A 20,278-nucleotide genomic window follows, 5' to 3' on the forward strand; every position below is an offset into this window, starting at 1 on the left:
GAATCAGGTCCAGAATCGAAATCGGAATCGGCTCTAGAATAGGCTCGAGAATTGACTCCGAATTCGGCTCCGGAATCAGTATTAGATCCGGAGTCGGAATCAGATCCAGAATCGAAATCGAAATCGGAATTATCTCCGGAATTGGCTCGGGATTCGGTCCCAAGAATTAAAATCCGCTCCAGAATCAGAGTCGGTTTCGGAGTCGGAATCGGTTTCGGAGTTGGAATCGGTTCCCGAGTCGGAATCCGGCCCAGAATCGAAATCAGAATCAGCTCCAGAATAGGCTCAAGAATTGGCTCCGAATTCGGCTCCGGAATCAGTATCAGATCCGTAGTCGGAATCAGATCCAGAATCGAAATCGAAACCGGATTTGTCTCCGGAAGTGGCTCGGGATTCGGCTCCAGAATTTAAATCCGATGCGGAATCAGAACCGTTTTCGGGGTCGGAATCGGTTCCGGAGTCGGAATCAGGTCCAGAACCGGAAACCGGAGAAATCGGAATCTGTTCCAGAATAGGCTCAAGAATTAGCTCCGAATTCGGCTCCGGAATCATAATCAGATCCGGAGTCGGAATCAAATACAGAATCGAAATCTTAATCGAAATCGTCTCCGGAATTGACTCGGGATTCGGCTCCAGAATTTAAATCCGCAGCGGAATCGGAATCGGAGTCGGAGTTGGAATCGGTTCCGGAATTAGAGTCGGAATCGATTCCGGAGTCAAAATCAGGTACAGAATCGAAATCGAAAACAGCTCCGAAATCAGGTCCGGCATTGAATTCGGAGTCGGTTTTGGCATCTCCAAAAGAATAGGCAAAAAAAATAGCAAATTCCGATTCCCAGGACGATTCTGATTTCGGGGAGTCGATTCCGATTACGGAATAAATTCCAATCCATCATCGGAATCGGCTCCGGAATTGATTCCAAACACGGAATCGGATCTCCTGCCAGTATAGTTATAAAAAATGTTGAAAGAAAAGGAACTTTGTAGCTAAATTGAACCGAAGATTCGATCAGGGAAAAGGTTCGTCGCCTTCGGATAAGAAATCCAAAAACATTTGCTATTTTATATCGTTCATTATGGACTCTGTGTCCATCGAATGAATCTTTATTTGCGTGAGAAGTGGTTCCCCATATCAGTAGAGCACACACTAACCCACCCCTCGGTAAACCTACGCTAACTCCTCTCTCACTCACTCTCTTTCTATCATCGCACTGTTTTTTATCGATTATCACAAAATAAAGCAGCTGTCTTACATCTGTTTAAGGCTCTGCTTTCTCAACGCACTTCCGACCTCCAGCTTTGCTAGGTGTCGCACAAACTTTTGCTGTAACAGTGTTCAAAACTTCACTTCAGCGGTCCAAAAGCAGCAAACTTAACGCAAATTTAAAATGTAAAAAAAACAATCATTTAAAAAAAACTGAAACTGTAACAGCCATAACGGCGATCGTCCAAACTGGATCTATCTAATCTCAAAAATGGTATACGTTGGTCCCCGTCGGCTGTCTTTCTGATGCGACTACTTTAACCCGCAATCCGGTAGTTGTTGGGCTTACATTCTCTTCGTCTTTCTACCCTACTTAACGGTAACTAACTACGTTTGTAACAAAAGGTTTTGCAATTGTAAAGTGGAAACATATTTTAAAACAAATATTGAGCCCTCCTCTCACACACTCTCTCTCTCTCTCTTCAAACAATCATCAGCGAAGTCGAGCTCAAGTTCCCGCCTTATTCCGGTACGTTGTTGTAGCATTTATATCGCGCTTCACTAACTTCTAATGTTTCTGTACACAAACACACACGCGCACACACAGTTTGGCATTCCTCTCCCGCACGCACGTCTTATCACACACGTCTTTCTCCCTCTCCTTTCTTTGGCTTCAGCTGACGCGATTGATCATTTTGACCAGCTCGGTGTAGAGGATGCAGTTGCGGCTCCGCGGTTTACAGATTTCCCGATGATCGAGATGCACCCCGCACACCTCCCCGATGCCGGGATCTGCAAAACAGAATGCGGCGTTAATGCAACCCACTTGGATCTTGGGGCCTTGGCCACTGCCTTCCGAATTACTTACCCGCCGAATCGATGCCAACGATGCGCAGGTACATCACGGACATGAGCGTCATGGCCGTCTCGACGAAGCTGAACACGTCAATCTTCAGGTGGCCACTGTGGTACAGGGCAACGAAGCGTCTGTGCAGTTCAAGAATACTGGAACAGTCTGAAGAAAAACCCCAAAAAAACGAAGGTCAAGGTCAAATCCTTCCTATCTCAATCGCAAGAATTCGTTGTGTCCTCACGCACTTTTCTGTATTTCCAGCAGCTCCACCGATTGGCGCAGCAGCGGCAAATTGAAGTCCGCCAGAGGAGATCCCCGATGTGGTACGGAGTAGAAGAAGGTCCCACGGGACGATTGCCACAGTGGTTCGGCCGCTGGGCGGCCACTTTCCCACGCATCGACCAGGATCTGCTTGATGAAGATGCCACCCTTGGAGTGGCCGACCCACACGATCGGATGTCCACGACCGACCCCTTTCGCTATCAGCAGATCACTCATCTCCCGTGCTCGATCAACAAGGCTGGAGCTGCAAAAAAAGAGAAGATCTTGTCATAAGTGCCGATTATGTGACTCAACTGCTTGAGAAAAAGTATCAAAAATGCTCATTTTCTATTATGATCCGTGTTAGAGAACTCGATTTGTCTCTGGTTTGATATATCGAACTGAACGAAGGTCATTTGCATTACCTGACTCAAACGGAGACCGTTTTTTGCCAAACAGCTTTCCGTCAGGTTAAAGCTACGGAAAGCGGTTTGTTTTACGGTTTAACTACTAAATACATATATTTAAACCACATGAATTGCATGTAATTAAATTCAAAAGGGATTTTTTGTAATTATTCACTACAAAAAGGGTGGGAATTACAAAATACACAGAAATTAGAAAATCATACCACAAGCGCTACTTTTCATGACATTGCCAAACACATTTAAAGAACAATAATATGCCACACGTAGAAATAATTATAAATTGGTACGATACTTCCTGCGTTACGCGTTGCAGTTTGTTTTGACAAACAAATCCATTTCAGATCAATTTGGTAGCAATGTCTCGAGTCAACGAAAGAAGTCTCTAACAAGCTTGTATAATACCGATTTTGTTTCAGTTCGTGTAGCGCGATTTTGTTTGACACATTTCCGTTTGAATCAGATAATCGACACTATATTGTGTGTCTTAGAGGTCTCCGAAATTCTTGACCTACCGATTCCTTTTGGTGATCCAAACCGGTCGCCACAGGTACGGATCGGTCGTGTAGTTGACGGCGATCACACGCACCCCGGGACAGTCGAGCGGCAGCCAGTCACCCGGCCAGCAGGGTGACCAGTTTGCATCCTTCGTCGGTTTCGGCAGCTTCCTCTTCCCGTTCGCGGTGCCCGGTGAGCCGGTTCCATCGTCGATCGCAGTTGCCGGCTTGCGACCGCCCGCCTGCTCCTCGCTCTCCTCGATGCGCAACCGGAAGGTGGGAAAGCTGTACTCCACATCGTCCGCAAAGTGTACCTCGTCCGGTTCGCCGCACTCGTACGTATAGCGTCGGTGCGCAAACTCGTACGAGGTGGACCGTGACTCATCGTACTGGTGGTCATGTTCGGTCGTCCGATCACCCGCCCCTCCATCCTCCCACTCTGCCGGATACTCAAACTTGGGTCGCTTGGAGACGTGCGGCGGTGCAAACAGGTTGGCCCGCGAGTGTCGCTGCCGTTTCGGTGGCCGTAGTGGAGGTTTCGGAGGGCGCTCGAAGTTCACCAGCCGTCCCTCGCTGTTCCACAGGCCCTGCTTCCAGGTGTTGACGAGCGAACCGTGCAGCCCGTGGATGAGCACAATGTCCGCCCGGATCGGTACACCCGGGGGTGGTTCTGCGAGCACTACCAAATCGACGCACCGCTCCGGTAGATGGCGTGGGACGCGAAGGGACGCTAGCTGACTGGTTGCAGCGGTGGGAGTAGTAGTAGCAGCAGTACCCTGCTTGATGGCAACGGTGGGCGATGAGTCCTTGCGGAGTTTGATCACACGAAGCAGCGGGTCGATGCGGTGCGCCACTAGAACGAGGAAAAGGATCCAGGTTAGGCAGGAGGACAGTTGCTGGCTGGCGATGGTTTCAAACGATGCCCAGGCATCGTCCGGCCCTGCACCACCAGCAGCACCGAGTGAAAGCGTTAGCGTCGAGAACAGCACCATCGAGCCCGATCGACGGTACGAATGTGAGTGAGGCCACATTAGGGCGGAGACCGATATGCAGGATCGTGCCTGTGCGCGAATCCTAATTGGATTGGAAATTATTTTTATCCCAACACCGCCGTTGTCGCCGTCTCACACCGGTATTGATTCTGACTCTGGCTGACGGCTACGCAATCAAACGCAGGGCGCGCTTTGCTGGATGGGGCTGGAATGCCGAAACAAAGTGCAACTGGCGCTAAGACGAGGGATGATGACGCTAGTCGAACGTTCGAGCTTGGCCCGTTTATATAAACTGTATCGATTCGGGAAGCGTAATAGTGCCCATCTTTCAGCTCCAAACACTGGTTGGCACTGTTAATGTTACGATAAGATAACGATATAGCGGTTGTTGGAGAATCAACTTGAAGTGTTTAGAGAATGAAAAAAAAATGGCTCTATTTACAGTGGAACTACAACTCGGTTTTAATGGCAACATCTTGATGAGTTCCGTGCGCATCAAATCACAACAACAACAGCCTGAAGTACTTACCGGAAGTATCTTCTCAATTCTAAGAAAATCTTCCATTTAGTCATCAAAATTCCAGAGTTCTTAGCTCAGTATCTACAGACAGATCTGCTGTACAGGCGAGCTTTACTCAGCTGCCTCAGAGAGCAATATCTCACATCTGACACCGTTTTAGGACACTTGCCAACGCTGAGAATAGAATGCATTTGTTTGACCACAACCACAGACCAGTCAATCCGGAGTGCAGCCGGCCTACTGCGAGTAAACAGATCGTAAATAAAACCTAGCTGTGCTCTGTGTTGTTATTAGCAAACAGGGGTTATTGACTCGCAGCCGTTTTAAAACGTATGACGTATGACAACCGTTCGAAGCATTTCCCCTTTCCCGATCAAGGCAGGCCTCGTGTGCACGTGAACAGTAGCACAATCCGGTCGTGGTTTTTCAACCTATTTCCGTCTTTGGTGTCACATTTTACAGACACACGGCAAATGTGTTGCACACCACTCTTCCACTGGGAATCGTTCTTTTCACTTACCTTGTACGGAGGACAGACTCATCGAGACGGTGTTGGCCGCAACCGCGAACAGCGTCGTCAGCAGACCGTGGCTTTCGCGAACCTTCCGGAGCAGGGCCAGCACGCTCAGCCCGCGCAACCCCTTCCAGCCACGTGCGACACCATGCGTGAGCGGAAGCATCAGCCGGATCAGGACGCCGAGCGCCACGCGGACACGGTTGTTCGGTGTGCTGGTAGGAGTAGAAGAAGGCGATACAAGTAACATTAGTTCCGGATGGTAGAAGGTAAACATGTGAGTACTGTTCCGAGTGCACTCTAACTAACTTTTTATACTGGAAATATGGTCCAGTTGTCTGGTTCATACTAATTAAGTTCGTGTAACATGAGATAAGCTTCCACTAACTATATTCCCTTGTTGCTAAGGCACGTCGTTATCCCTCGGCACGATAAAGCTCCTGTGCGGTACAATGCATCCAAAATCGTTAATCCTTTCAGCACTGATTTCACATCACTATAAAGCCTGAAGGTTTCGTGAGAACAAAACCCACCCGGTATACACACACCCAAGGTATCAGTGCGTACGCGTATCTTTATCGCCATTTGCAGGTTGAGGTTAGGTAGCTGATAACACACTCAACTTCCCCATGTCATCGCCGAATGTAAATACAGCTGATATGAATCAGCTTCGCAATGAACCTGATGGTGATGAACTGCCTACTATGATGATTCGCGGGTCCCCTCTTCACACGAGACACAGAGATAGCGTCACTGTTCCTGTGCACTTGAACTTCAAGATCAATGTGACCTGACAGAACTTTAGTGGGAATGAAACGGGGGTTTACTTACTCCACAACGACCGCCACCTCGCTCGGCTTCGTCATTAGCTGCATCTGGCAGTCCGATTCCTTCACGACCAGCTGCTCCACCGCCTCGGCCGTTATGGCGTTGGCACAGAAGCTGACGGTAACTTTGCTGTCGTTGTAACACTGGCCGACTCCACCGTCATCATCGGTGCCGGTGTGCAGTGCATTGCAGTTGGTGTCCAGCGTGGACCACATACTCATTCCGTCCATTTTATCTTCGTTCGTGATGGTTGCCTCAGGGCAAACACGAACACACGCGATCACAAATGTGACTTTGGTGCCGAAATTCTGCTGCTGTCTGCTCCCAATAGTTGGAGTGTTGTGGAGTCGGTGGTTTTGCGTCGTGTGAGTTTAACGATGGTAAGTGAGGATCGTCATTATGAGGATAGCTGCTTGTTTGTTGGCGTTGTTCCACCTCCAGCCGCTTGATTGGTGCTGATTTATCTGTTTTATATGAAAATTGAAGAAAGAGAGAGAAGGAACGTGAGTTAGTTGATATTTCTTCACTGCCGAGGGTCAATTGGAGTTCCTGAGGGAGCGTGCCAACGAACAAAGATTGAATGCAGCATCAACGTCACGTGCTGTTAGTAATGATGATCAGTAACAGTCATGTGCAGATCCTGTCTCATGATAAGAGAAAAAGTAGGCTAATCTCAGCTTGCACTATCAGGGCTCCGAACCCCTTACAGTGTGCATGGGGAGGAGAAGTTGTTTTGACGTAAGTGTTTTGCACTTTCTCATCAATTATGCCATTGAAACGACGAGCGCACGTTGTTGCAGTCATTCCTATTTATATTGTTCACACCACAGAATCACACCAAACATGACTCAAGCGCCTAGATCTAGAAGAGCTCCGTGTCAACAAGACCGTACTTCGATAGGATGTCTAACGCGCTGTGGCTGAGATAAAGCTTCCGCCAAGTGAAGTGTGACCAACCTACCCCAAGGACAACCCCAAACAGATGACGATGATGGCGGAATCGATCGTTGTACGGGCCTGATAAACGGTTCCAGCTGGTCACCCTCCAGCCGGCACTCTCTCAGGTCACCTTGCTCAATAATCGCCGTCAGGCGGCGACATGTTCAGCCCACTCTAAACTACCGTACGAAAAACTACCCATACAGCACCGCCACATGGAGGCAGAGCAGTTTTGCTGGTAGGTCATTTATTTCCGCTTGTAGCAACGCTGTTCGATTTAATAATAAGCTGTTGAGTGGATGTTGTTGTTTTTTTTTCTTTTTGCCTACCAATGCCTTCTAACAATGCACCTAGCGAGCTTCCTTTAATAATGATGTGCATTTGACCGTTCGTTATCGAACACTTCTGCCTCGATACGACGACTACCACCACCACCTTCCTCCACCATAATCTGTTGGTGGGTTTCACGCGCTTTCTCCTTCGCGTAAAACACGAGCACAAACGGCACCCAAACGATGTGGAAAACGTGGTGGAAAACTGGCGGCGAACTTGACTCATCGAGCCCATGGTCAAACCATCAAACAAAAAAAAAAACCAGCACGAGCAGAGTGAAGCGATTCTTTATGCGCCGGTTGCAGAATGGACAACCCCCAAACGACCTCGTTCGTTTTCTGGTTGTGTGGCTTTGCCGCGCGCTTTAACCTTAATAGTGGCGAACATTCGCGATCGATTTCAATACAACCCCACGAAAGCAGCACGAGGAAATGAAGATGCGCGATTACGCATTACAACAAAACTGTTTTGCTTTGCTTTGCTTTGCTGATGTTGTAATTGGTGTTGGCGGTCTGGGATACAGCACAGGTTGTGCGGTATTAAAGTTTCACGATAAAAAGGTCCAACGTCCGTTCGTTCCGATCGATCGAAACTTGTCGATGGGTTTCATAGTTTGTAATCTATAATCAGGGTGCTTATCAGGCATTGGGGCGGTCCCATTGTACACTTCGTCAACTCGAACGACTCAATAACATACCTGTCTTGGGTTCAAGCCTAGAATGGACCATGTCCCCGTAGCAAGGACTTGACTATCCGGCTGCGTGGTAATGAATTAAGTCTTGAAAGCCTGTAAAGGCCGGCATGTCCACGTAGGACGTTACGCCAAATAGAAGAAGAAGAAGATCAGGCATTGAGGGAGGATTTTTAATGATCTTCAACATCGGGAAACTGATGTCTCTTTACTGGGAAATTATACTCCACAAAGCCAACACGCTGCAGCGCGATGATCTAACTTTTAACCTCATTTTTACATCCAGAGCAATTACGAGTGCTTATCAGTGAAGACGTGACTGTACGACGTTTGGAACTAGTTGGCTAGTTTTCCCGGAAAGCTAGTCTGAGCTAGTATTGCAGATCTATTCATCACAAAAGATCACAACAAAACCCTGAAGAGTCCACGGCAAAAAATGGGACAAAACCCTCCGGGACGCTTTATCAACCAGGAAATAGCCGGCAGATCCTAATGTTAACTCATTCTTTACTCACACTTGTAAGCAAACAAAATCCCGCCCAGACGATAGCTGAACACCGTGGGTATGCTGTATGTTGTGCTATTACAACCACAAGTACACACACACACACTTATGGCTCTTATCAGTCGGGAAGCGGTCCACCCGCCGAGGTTACTTCATCGGGAACTCACCCCGTACACATGCGTCTACCATCGTCTCTTATCAGCGGTGTGGTATGCCCTCAGTACACGGTGTTGACTTCTCGATTCCGACGACTGTGAATCTCAAGTATCACCGAAGATTGAATGCGCCGCGCCTGCCCAAGCGTGCAACGCGACGGTGTGCCGCTTTTGGTGACGCCAACGGTCACGTTCCCGAACCGGTCTCCAGGGGGGAATAAGAGAGCGGTCGTCCAAGCACCATACCGTTTTTGTGACGGCAAAATTTGCATAACCTATTCTTCTAAGTGAGGCAAATAGAGAGAGAGAGAACAGCTTGACCAGAACGCCTCCAGCCAGGAGATCATTGATGATGATCATCAATAAAATGCGGCGTGCCCCCTTGGGTCCCTGTCGCTATTTGGAGAGCTGGGATCACATTTGCATAATGGAATACATTAGCTAGACGATTGAAAACCAGTGCCAAAGCATACGAGAACATTGGCACCCATTGCATTGGTTCGATTTGTGGCACTGAAGTTCCAGTCGAAAACTGGAAAACTGGAAGGATTTTCATTGCTAATGATGACTTCTAGCGATCGATACAGCAGCAACGGAAAGATGCAAAACGGGCATGACACTTTCTTTTCAACCCGACAAACCGGCAAACAGCGATGGGAAGCAATTCCAGCTGTAATGATAGGTTGCGGAGACGTGTGCGTGTCCAGCGGATAATGGCAGACTCCACTTACTAATAAGCAGTTGCAGCAGATAGGAGCTACGATTTCCAGCTGGTGGTGCTGTGCTGTAGGTTTCACTTCCAGCTTTAAGGCGTTTTTACCTTTCAATTGCCAATTGGAAACATGTGACTCCAACGGGTTTGGGTGCAAATATTCGATCAATATTTTATAAACCCTCGCCTCGATCGGTCTATTTTATCACACACACCACCTTGGAGCTTCTGCATCGTCGTTTTTGGAGTGCAATAAGATGCTCTGTGCCACATCTTATCTCCGTCATCTATCAGCACCTTTTCGCATCATTGCTGGTGCTGTAATTAAACGTTTCTCTCTCGCTCTCTCTCCGCTTTATTCCCTTAACGACGCTCATTAATGATCCGCACAATTGTGCGAAGAGATAGCGCAAAAAAGGTTCGCCAAAAATATGTTGTGACGCATTTCACAGCCAGCTGCTGGAGTTGATTCGCGGCTTTTTGGCAATTTTTTTGTTTCTTGTTCGGCCAGATGTGCTTCACGCCTCTTATCGCAAATGGGCAGATTACATACGAGTTTGGTACAACCCGCCGCCCAGATGACCCAGAACGACCGGGCGACTGATAGTAGATTGCGAGCGAGAGGGGCCAGCTAAACATAATACAGAACATTGTGACCTGACCTGAGAGGAAGCTTGATAACGGTTGTGGCGCTCGAGGTCTTTGGATTCATTCAGTAATGGCTATGAGCGGCTTGTGTGCTGGTGGTAATTCATTTCTTCCATTTTATTTTTATCTTTTAGAGAAAATGCTCTCATCAACCAAGTTCAACGAACCAATTATGCAAAAAAGTCACATCTGAACATTCAGACTGAGCGTCGGCTGGGCGGGCGCCTGAGGACTAGTGCTCCACCGCGTTCCGTCTGTCAAAGACTCCGCTAATCCGGTCTTATCAGTAAGCGGGTTAATGATAGCGGGCAGTGGACAAGTGACCGGTAACACCAGCCGAGGTTGAAAAAATTGCCACTCCAAAGATAATCCCCCGTTCGTTGACAAAGGAAATGTAGAGCACTGTGGCTGCTGCTACTGCTGGCGATGAACCGCGCCTAGCGACATCGTACACTGTGAACCAACTGTGGCAAAAACGTGAACCAACAACAACAACAACAACACAACAGTGACACTATGGTAACGGAAAGGCAGTAGCGTTAATTATAGAACCGTTTGCCTGTCGCGGTAGTAGTAGTTTTTTGCCATCATTCTGCCACAGGAGAGTGGACAGCTAAGGGTGAACGGCGAGAAAAGAGTGTTATATTCTTGTAGGGGGTTGGATGGCAAAAGGGGAAAACGGAACCGACGACTTATTTGGTTGGGCTTTGGTTTATTTTTTCTTCTCTCTGTTGGCAGGATTTACCTTTGTGTGAGTAATTGAGACACTATTGCTATACTTTTTGCTTAAGTATTTGCATTTTTGAGGTTATGTAAGTACATTTTGTATAAAAAGGCAGTACTCCTACTGTAGGATAGGCTTAAGGAAGATCTCAAAGGTTAAAAAGATCAATAAGAAGAAGAGGATGAAGATGAAGATGAAGATGATGATGAAGAAGAAGAAGAAGAAGAAGAAGAAGAAGAAGAAGAAGAAGAAGAAGAAGAAGAAGAAGAAAAAGTGTAAATCTGAGGAGCTTTAGCAGCCAAAAAAATCCCGTTTACAAAGATGCAAGGGTGACGACGCACAAACAATGCCGGCTGTGTTGATTGCGGTCATTAAAAAATAATCAAAATCAATTGAAACACTTCCACACCAGTACAGCTGCAAGCTCACGGTAAGGGTGTAAGTAGTAGTAGCCCAATACAACTACACACACACCAACAAAAAATGCTGATATTCAAACACTCAAAACAGCCTCTGGGCGAGTGAGTTATGTATCGCGGGAAGAATTCAAAAAGAGGAAGCATATAAATAATCGTCCAACAAAACGCCGAACAGCCACCTCCCCCTCGCGTAATTGTTCACCTTGAGCGTCGCCTGAGCACAATCATCACGGGAGCGATCGGACACTTGGGGGAGGTGGGCGACAATCACACATCGAGCACCCCTAAAATCTGTGTGGCTGTGTGTGAAATATGGTGAATGGCAGAGGTCACACATCTTGGCGTACGCAATCGCACAACCGATTCGAAACATTTTTGGGCAACCGGGCGCCGTGCGCTTCAAACTAATCCCTTTTCCTCGAATAGATCTCGTGGCGCGCTGCGTGTAGTGTTTGCACATTTGTAGGCCTGCTGTGTGGGCGAACCATACACAAACACAAACGCACACGAGAAAGAGAAGAAGAAGAAGATACACACCACACACACACGCGGGTGCGTTTGCCGAGTGCGTTTGTCGATATTTTTATGCTTTCTGGGGGTTTGCTTGCTTACTCCACATGTGGTTGTTGTGGTTGTGCTCTTCGTCCGTTTCGATCTCGTTGGGGGCTTGTTTCTGTTTTGAATAATGATGGGGAATGGGGAGATGAAATTAGGGGTAGGGGTTGAAGGGGATGTCTATGCTTTTTTTTTGTCGAAACGACACAAATACAGAAACATCAAACAACGAACCTTTTTTTTCACAGCACACAAAACACACACACTCACACAGACTCGTTCTGAAATGGGGGAATTCTGTCGCCGTCTTTTGTTCCCGCCGTACAACCCGCACACACAGAAGCTCAGCTGTTGCTTCCGCACACTAAAACGCTACGCAATTACAATCCGCTGGTACGCTTCACTTGCACGCTTGTACGCAACTTTTGCGCATTCGCTCACGCAACGACCACGTGCTAGGGCTGTGGTGGTACAAAAAAATGGAATTCTTTGCTTTTCCTTCTTTTAGGGTTACAATATTTCTATTATAATTTCACCTTAGCAACCACACACACACACACGCATACATACACCGACAGTTTGGGGCTCAGCGCCGTTCAAGGCCACACACTGTTGTAGAGTCTCAGGGGCGCGCACGCCAGGAGAACAAGATAGTGGTCGTTGGCGGGAATGCGATGATCGAAAATCATCATCCCCCTGTTGCAGCCAGCCCCGCCATCCGATAACACCCCCGAACACACACACACACACACACACACACACACACGGTAAAGCTCGGACACTTGAAGAAAAAAAAAAACCGAAAGTGATACGTACCCCCGCGCAACACGGTTCCGTCACATCAGACACACGATCAACAATCGACTCGACAGACAGAAACCAGCGTGCTCCACCGTTCGGGGTGTCCACCACACTAGCGATAACACAGCACACACACACACACAGTCACAAACGCCCAGCACAAAGCGAAGGGCGCACACGGGGTGGGTTTCGCTGCTTCGCTCGCCACTGCAGCGGACACAGCACGGGGCACACTTGCGCTCGGGGCGAAGGGAAACAATCGAATGAACCGCAAAACCCTCGAGTCCGCGGTTCGTGGTCGACAAAGCGCGCGCACAGACACTACAACCGATGTCGATGTTGTCACTAGCACAGAGACAAAAACAACGACGGTACAGAAGCGGCCCAACGGTTGGCGTATTTGAAGTGCGTTTGAAGCATTCTTTGGGCTGAGAAAATTGAAAGATGGGAAAAATAATGTAACTATTTGTTTGTTTTTGTTTGGTTAAAATAAGATGTATTTGTATTTTTTTTATACATCCTTCCTTGCTCGGTTGATTCGTTTCATGTGTGTTTCTTTTTAACGTCAAATAATAAATACCAACGGCACACATACAGTGAATAGTAAGCAAATGCGTATGGTGGGCTCGAGTAGTGCTGTTAAATGGACAACAAATATTGAAATCAATGAATTTATTGTTAATATTCTGATTTATTTTAGATGCTTATAAGTGTTAAGAAAGTATCATTCCCTTCTCTGGATATAGCCCTACCGTTTATGATGTTTGATCTTTTAAATTATTAAAGTGGACGAAACACTTCTCGATTTTTTGGGCGCTGTTATTCATATAATTTCCTGTAAAATAAAAATAAATCAGTAAAACATATTTTTGTTTGTCCCATAGAACCTCCCGCTACTCTCCCATAGTGAGCAACATTCAATTGTTTTTAGCAAACATATTCGTCCGTACACAGCCGGTAGAGTGCATTCATGAGCAATCACAAATTACACCTCATACGACGTATTCCATTTCTTCCTGTTGTCGCCAGCGCCGTGGTGCAGCACGATGCAATTTATTATCATCAAAGCAGCACTAGGTCTTTGCCGCCCTCTACACTTCCTCGCTATTAGCAACACGTTTTTGCGCCCCCGTACACAGAACACGGAAACAAGGATTTTTGTTTTCTATTTTTTTGCTGGGAGAAGTGCCAATTTCTTCCCTATTTCCTACCGATTTGCTTTCTGTCGTAAGGTTGGTCATGGCATGAAAGAGCAATAACCGCACAGCTGCTGGCAGAATAATGGTAATACGCAAATGTTACGCCACCCAAAAGACACAAAGGAATCGTTGCGTAAAAGCATAACACGTGTAGCTGTGCTGTGATGCGCATACACGCAGTTGCTCTCTGTTGGGCGGGAAAAGAATAATGAGGCATACACTTTTTCTAAAAATCTGTAGAAAAGAAATTCCAAAATTGTGTTGAATTCAAGCAAACAGTTAAGTTTTACTAATATTGAAATATATTTCATGTGTAGTTTATTTTATTAACGCAACGAAACGAAACCCTCATTTCGATACGTACTGTAGTTTGCGTAGTTAGGGGTTGATGATGGTTATGCGCCGTAAAGTATGCAATACGCTCAACGCACGTTGTGGTGAATTAAAGGACGTTCAAGCGGAGGGAAATCTCCATTCCGTTTCAAGTGTTGATTGTTATCGCTCGAGTACACATTAAATCGGTACTTCACGTCACATTAATCTACTGACCGGAATGTTACATTATTCGGAACTATACCTTGTTAGCTAAAACCAACCTGCTAAATGGTCTAAAGCAGATAAGTTGCAAATTTAATATGCAAACACTTGTTCCAACCGCTTGAAACGATTGTATCACCACGCCAAGCAAATGCAGCTAATCAACAATTTGTGGATTAAAAAATACTCTTTTATTCAAACAATGCTATCCAGCCTATCGAACGGATTTGAATCGCGTGCAAGTCATGTGCTCCCCGTTATCGGAGGCGTGAAAATGAGTTCCTCCTCCTCGAGCTGGTTCGATAAGCGTCGAGCGTTGTGGTCCATTAATGCCTTTCGGGGGAGGTCTACGACGTCAATGCTCGCTTTTTATCTACCCTACTTCAAACACCACCCCTTTAGGTGGCCATTAAGTACCTAGTAGCTTGCTCTGATTTACTTGCCAGACGCTCGGTGCTTACTTCCTGCCACTCATATCAACAGACTCGCCACGTTCAGCTGTGGCAAGTGGCCCGTCACGCGGTTAAACTCGTTCACCTCGCACGCATACGAGTAGCCCCGGGAAAGGTTTTCCCGATCCCAGTTAATCCACCCGATGCGACTGCTCACGTCCGTGCAGAAGATATAGTCCCGTCGGATCTCCTCCAGCGAGATGTGGACATTGTTAACTCCTATCAGCACGATGCCCGAGTTCTGGGCCTCGTTGTGCAGGATCTTGTAGTACACCTTCGGTGCTCTCAAGCGCGTCCGTCCATTTGGATCAAAGTCCAGGAAGATCTCCCGGTGATCTCCATTACCATCGGCCTGCGTCTGCACACCGTACGTGCCGCCGTAAACGCGCACACGAATATTGCGAGCCGCCACAAACGATTTCACCGACGACTCAATGCGCTCCCAATTGCCAGCGTTAAAGTTTTGCCACTGTGGGGCAGCATTGAGGAACCAAAACGTGGCGTTCTGTTGCGTGGCATAAATGAAATCCGCCCGAGCGGCGATATGTCCCCGAGCCATGTAGATACCGTTGTTTGTCGTTTGTACCAGCTCGTCCGCCCGGGGCTGTGAGTCCAGAATGGTTGCAATCGTTTCCCGCTGCATATTGACGGTGTATAGTGTATTGACGGTAACGCCCGGATAGAAGTTACCCTGAATCCAACCCGGTCGTGGTACACCCGTCTGGAAGCCTGCATTCGCCGGGGTAAATTCATGGACTAGATAGTGATTGTCGTACGTCACCTCATCGTGACAAACGTCCATGATCTTCGGGAATCGTGCTCCCATCTCAAATCCAATCTCAACGATCGTGGCATCGTTGTAGCAACGGTTGGCCGTGCGTCGAGCCACGCTGCGCCAGTTAGCCGTACAGCCGAACTCCGTGAAGGCATACATTTTGCTTTCATAGTTGAACTGATCGTCAAGCACACACGTCACGACGATGGAAGTTTCCGAAGGGAACAGTGAAAACCCATTCTGACAAGCCAACTCCAAGGTTTCCCCAGCGTTCAGCGTCAGAATGCCACTGGACGTTGAAGGATACTTGAACTGATCCGTGCCGGGGATGAGAAACAGGGGCTGTGGTTGAGGCAGCGCTGCTGTAGCAAGTGTTAGGGAGCATCCCGTTGCTAAAGAAGGAAATCGAAATTAATGCGACGTGAAGATGTTAGTTATGATGTTGATGTTAGGACTCATCAACAACTCACCAAATCCAACAACTTCTGGAGCATCCTCAGCAACATCTTCCGGGAGCTCCCGCCGTGGAATATCTCTCGCCCATACTGCAGGACTTGCCACCAGCAGCAACAACACTAACGAAGCTGAAACGAGCCCCATACTCGAAACCAACCGATTGGACAATTTAACGAACAAGCTTTCGGGTTTTATAGGTGCCCGGATCCACCGGAATTGTGATTCACATTCTTACGATAAGAACTAATCCGCTCGGCTTTGCTGATTTCACGCAAAAATAGAGAAATGTCTAGCAAACGAGAGAAGTAGCAGTGGAAGGAAGCAAGAGAGCCTTTGCACCCACTCACGGGATATGTGACATACTAGTACTACGAGGGCCGTTGTCGATAAGATAATCAGCGTTGGTTGTAAGAGTGTTGTTGTATTTCTTATCATTCGCGAATCACGACCATGATCAGTGGGGGTTCTGTTTATTTGTTTTATGTACAGCTGTGTACTGGTATCGAGTGATCCTATAATACTTAGGATCAACTTCAAGAATTCAGGATATTAAATGGCTTACCTCAATAGCACCTGTCGACGATGTTAGCCGGTTATTGGAGGACAATTCCGTCAGAAACGGCCCACTCACTTGCGGCATGCTGTGACAGCAGAGACTACGTGCAAAAGCGTCCAAAGTTTCTTATCACCACGAAATTTCCCCCAAACAACCACACACACGACATTCATCCGTTTTGATGTCTGGAGGTGTGGTTCGATATGGGGCTCCCCGACAGGCTTCGACAGGGCCTATAAAAACGGCCAGTCTACGCAGCTCCTTAATGCACTGTGTACGAGAAGGTAGCAAAATGAGGTGGCTGCTCTGTCTGGTAGCGATTGGTGTGATTGGGGCGCTTGCGGAAGCCCGCGATCTTCGGCACGAAATTCCCGCTGAAGTTCCGGAGTTTGGAAATTATGGTAAGATCAAAACGAGTTTTGGTAATTAGCATGGAATAATCACGTCCTATCGCTTCCTCCAGCAACTGCCTGCTCGATCCGCACGACGGGCGATATGCCACGTCCACAGCCACTAGTGCTGATCCCCGGTACCAGCCAGTTCCGCTATCCCGCCACCGGCAACGGGCTGCTGCAGCTGAACGCTGGCGAAACATTGGAGCTAGCCTGCCAGGACGGGTTCGGACTCTTCCCGGGCAAAAGCTCCATCACCGTGACGTGCGTCATCAACGATCAGTTCAACTACGACAGCCAGATGTTTGCGTTCCGTGACTTTGCCTGCACGGAGAACTGGCTGAGCAGTGCGCGTCGTACCGCGCAGCGTTGCTTCAACGGGGCCACGATCGTTGAGATCGGCTTCAACGTTGGCCAGCGCTTCCCGAAGATTCTGGACGTGTGTCACGACGAGGTGACGTTCGACAATCACTACGTGGTGCATGAGTTTACGCCGGCCAATGCCGGGTTCCAGCAGGGCGTACCACGGCCGGGCTGGTACCAGGGTGACTTCTACCCCGGCATCAACATCAACGGACTATACACGGTCAATACACAGCGCTCCACCATCGCCACCATTCTTAGCTCGCAGGCTCGCGCCAATGAGCTCGTCCAGGGTACGGACAATGGTATCTTCCTGGCGCGTGGACACATCGCCGCTCGGGCGGACTTTATCTACGGGACGCAGCAGAACGCCACGTTTTGGTTCCTCAATGCTGCCCCACAGTGGCAAAACTTTAACGCTGGCAATTGGGAGCGCATTGAGTCGTCGGTGAAAACGTTTGTGGCGGCTCGCAATATTCGGGTGCGGGTTTACGGCGGTACGTACGGTGTGCAGACGCTGGCCGATGGTAATGGAGATCATCGGGAGATCTTCCTGGATTTCAACGCGAATGGAAGGACGCGCCTGAGAGCACCGAAGGTGTACTACAAGATCCTGCACAATGAGGCCCAAAACTCGGGAATTGTACTGATAGGAGTTAACAATGTCCACATCTCGCTGGAGGAGATCCGACGGGACTATATCTTCTGCACGGACGTGAGCAGTCGGATTGGGTGGATTAACTGGGAGCGGGAAAATCTTGCCCTTGGCTATTCGTACGCATGCGAGGTGAATGAGTTTAATCGCGTGACGGGCCACTTGCCACAGCTGAATGTGGCCAGTCTGCTCGTCTAGGGTAGTTTCTTTTTATCGCGTACCATTGAATGACCTATTGTGACGATGTGTATAGTGCTTCAATATATACGTCAATATACTCCATCCGTAACGCATTTCTTATCAATTTGGTGAGCTTGGCAGAGTTTGGACTATGATAGCATGCGGATATTCGTTTACTACGCTTTTCGGGTTTCGGCTAATCGTGAATTGTTCTTCAAGCTGTCGGAAATGTATTGTGCCAGACGTATTGTACAACTTATCGGGATGATAAGCAGATTATCTTCGCAATATGGTTTGCTCCGGAGTTGATGTCTTGCTTACCTTCAAAAGATTTGCTGGAATCAGTTGAATAAATTCAGTAGACTCGTGCAGTACAAGATGTTGGATAGAGTTTTAGCAGTCAGTTGTATCTTTTTGGCGGCATACCTTCAAGGTGCAGCTGCTCGCGATGTTCCCACTTCCGAAGAGATATCTAGAGGTAAAGATATTGCTTCAATTCTTCATATAGCTGAAGTCATCTCAAAACATTAAAATCGCTTCCCTCCCAGCCGGTGGATGTACGGTCCCGTTCGCTGACCTACCGTACCCGGAGCAACCGCTCATACTGATCCCCGGGACGGAGAAGTACTGGTACCCACTGGACGAAACCCGCGAGATCCTAGTACCAACCGGTGCCCCAATCGAGCTGGCATGTCAGCAAGGCTTTCGACTCTTTCCCACCCAACGATCGATTACGGTCCAGTGTGTGACGAACTCAACTTTCAGCTTCGGTGGCTCGACCTACCCAATGAAGTCCCTTGCCTGCACATCGTACTGGTTAAGCTCGGCCAAAACCACCCAGGCACGGTGCCACAACGAGTCCGTGATAGTGAAGGTTGGCTTCGAGCTGGCCGACGCTCGCTGGGTGAACGTGTTTGACGTGTGCTACGATGAGCAGCTTTACCATACACACTTTGTGCGCCATCATATGAACCGCGCCAACGGTGGCTATCAGTCAGGCAATCCACGACCCGGCTGGTATCAGGGTGCGTACTACACCGGCGTTAACATCAACACACTGTACACCGTGAACAAGCAGCGGGAAACGATCGCCACCATCCTGAACTCCCAGGCCCGGGCGGACGTACTGGTCCAGAACACCACCAACGGGATCTACATGGCCCGGGGGCACATCGCGGCACGGGCGGACTTTGTTTATGGCACGGAGCAGAACGCAACCTTCTGGTTCCTCAATGCTGCTCCCCAGTGGCAAAACTTCAACGGAGTTAACTGGGAGCGGGTGGAGTCTTCGGTGCGCGATTTCGTGGGCAAGCGGGATCTCGAGCTAACCGTGTACAGCGGTACGTACGGTGTACAGAAGCTGGCCGACGGCAATGGCGACTATCGGGAAATTTGGCTTGACTTTGATCCTGTGGCTGGTCGTCGCCGAGCGCCGGCTCCGATGCTGTACTACAAGATCCTGCACGACGAGGCCAGCAACGCGGGCATTGCACTCGTCGGCGTTAACAACGTGCACGTGCCGGTTGAGCTGATCCTGCGCGAGTATGTGCTGTGCAAGGATATTGGCGATGAGGTCGAGTGGATCGACTGGGAGCGTAAGAACCTGACGATCGGGTACTGTTACGCGTGCGAGGTAAATGCGTTCAACGACGCAATTGGCAGGCCCCATCCGCAGCTGAACGTGGCGAAGCTGCTCACGAGCAGTGGTGCTAGGGGCGCGGTGTTTGCGCTCGGCCTGATGTTGGCAGGCCTGGGACTGCACGCACTGTTATTTGTGGTACGGTCCTCTGCCCTTCGTGCGTGAGCGGTGGTGGTGTTTGGGGACAGCCGAAAGCAGCAGACACCATTTCCGATTGACGTCACGAAGCAGTAGCAGCTGCAGCACTGTAGGCGCAATGGCGGCCAAAAAGAGGTTTCGTTTTAAATTGAAGTCATCAGTATTCCAATAAATTTTGCTTCAAAACATTATTTTAAAGAAGTTTTGAGTGGTTTTATGTAAAACTTTGATGGATTTAATTAGTATAGATAAAATATAGCTCCTGATCCCACTATCCATCTGAGACCCATACAATCGCAAAACGTTCCAATTTTCTTATTGAGTTTTCCTATTATTTTCTGATATTTTCTGATTGGATCA

The 20,278-nt window shown here is 48.3% G+C and overlaps 3 protein-coding genes and 1 long non-coding RNA gene across 6 annotated transcripts; 2 read left to right on the forward strand and 2 right to left on the reverse strand.

Annotated features, from left to right (window-relative positions):
• Positions 1 to 1,053: 1,053 nt before the first annotated feature.
• LOC1268369 (uncharacterized) lies at positions 1,054 to 12,854 on the reverse strand. 3 transcript variants are annotated; one of them, XM_061655818.1, is made up of 8 exons: positions 12,592 to 12,854; positions 12,010 to 12,236; positions 6,098 to 6,558; positions 5,273 to 5,481; positions 3,259 to 4,093; positions 2,303 to 2,583; positions 2,073 to 2,219; positions 1,054 to 1,996 (listed from the first exon to the last, which is right to left on the reverse strand). In XM_061655818.1, exons 3-8 carry the CDS (start codon positions 6,322 to 6,324, stop codon positions 1,878 to 1,880), a joined length of 1,818 nt encoding a protein of 605 aa, XP_061511802.1. In that variant the 5' UTR covers positions 6,325 to 6,558; positions 12,010 to 12,236; positions 12,592 to 12,854; the 3' UTR covers positions 1,054 to 1,877. The 3 variants fall into 3 exon arrangements, with proteins under 3 accessions (XP_061511802.1, XP_061511800.1, XP_061511803.1); XM_061655816.1 differs by lacking the exon at positions 12,010 to 12,236; XM_061655819.1 differs by lacking the exons at positions 6,098 to 6,558; positions 12,010 to 12,236; positions 12,592 to 12,854 and adding an exon at positions 5,576 to 6,053.
• On the forward strand, positions 6,558 to 7,333 carry LOC133393008 (uncharacterized). Its single transcript, XR_009765955.1, has 2 exons — positions 6,558 to 6,832; positions 6,925 to 7,333. It is a non-coding gene; the product is annotated as an uncharacterized LOC133393008 (long non-coding RNA).
• A 1,626-nt stretch (positions 12,855 to 14,480) lies between the features above and the next one.
• Positions 14,481 to 16,173, reverse strand: LOC1269452 (uncharacterized). The gene is made up of 2 exons (XM_061655820.1): positions 16,010 to 16,173; positions 14,481 to 15,931 (listed from the first exon to the last, which is right to left on the reverse strand). The coding sequence occupies exons 1-2, from the start codon at positions 16,137 to 16,139 to the stop codon at positions 14,784 to 14,786; spliced, it is 1,278 nt and encodes a 425-aa protein (XP_061511804.1). The 5' UTR covers positions 16,140 to 16,173; the 3' UTR covers positions 14,481 to 14,783.
• A 655-nt stretch (positions 16,174 to 16,828) lies between these two features.
• On the forward strand, positions 16,829 to 20,109 carry LOC1269444 (uncharacterized). Its single transcript, XM_061656630.1, has 4 exons — positions 16,829 to 16,952; positions 17,015 to 18,153; positions 18,460 to 18,619; positions 18,690 to 20,109. The coding sequence occupies exons 1-4, from the start codon at positions 16,844 to 16,846 to the stop codon at positions 19,943 to 19,945; spliced, it is 2,664 nt and encodes an 887-aa protein (XP_061512614.1). The 5' UTR covers positions 16,829 to 16,843; the 3' UTR covers positions 19,946 to 20,109.
• The last annotated feature ends 169 nt before the right edge of the window (positions 20,110 to 20,278 follow it).

Source organism: Anopheles gambiae, chromosome 3 (assembly GCF_943734735.2).
Source record: "Anopheles gambiae chromosome 3, idAnoGambNW_F1_1, whole genome shotgun sequence".
Taxonomy (NCBI): Eukaryota; Metazoa; Arthropoda; class Insecta; order Diptera; family Culicidae; genus Anopheles; species Anopheles gambiae.

Excerpts from the sequence above, each read along its gene's own strand:
- LOC1269452 (XM_061655820.1), bottom strand. The coding sequence starts at position 16,139 with ATGGGGCTCGTTTCAGCTTCGTTAGTGTTGTTGCTGCTGGTGGCAAGT. Across the intron at positions 15,932-16,009 it reads TCCAGAAGTTGTTGGATTTG|CAACGGGATGCTCCCTAACA; the intron begins GTGAGTTGTTGA and ends TTCCTTCTTTAG.
- LOC1269444 (XM_061656630.1), top strand. The coding sequence starts at position 16,844 with ATGAGGTGGCTGCTCTGTCTGGTAGCGATTGGTGTGATTGGGGCGCTT. Across the intron at positions 16,953-17,014 it reads TCCGGAGTTTGGAAATTATG|CAACTGCCTGCTCGATCCGC; the intron begins GTAAGATCAAAA and ends CGCTTCCTCCAG. Across the intron at positions 18,620-18,689 it reads TTCCGAAGAGATATCTAGAG|CCGGTGGATGTACGGTCCCG; the intron begins GTAAAGATATTG and ends CTTCCCTCCCAG.
- LOC1268369 (XM_061655816.1), bottom strand. The coding sequence starts at position 6,324 with ATGGACGGAATGAGTATGTGGTCCACGCTGGACACCAACTGCAATGCA. Across the intron at positions 5,482-6,097 it reads GAGGTGGCGGTCGTTGTGGA|CACACCGAACAACCGTGTCC; the intron begins GTAAGTAAACCC and ends TACTCCTACCAG. Across the intron at positions 4,094-5,272 it reads GAGTCTGTCCTCCGTACAAG|TGGCGCACCGCATCGACCCG; the intron begins GTAAGTGAAAAG and ends TCCTCGTTCTAG.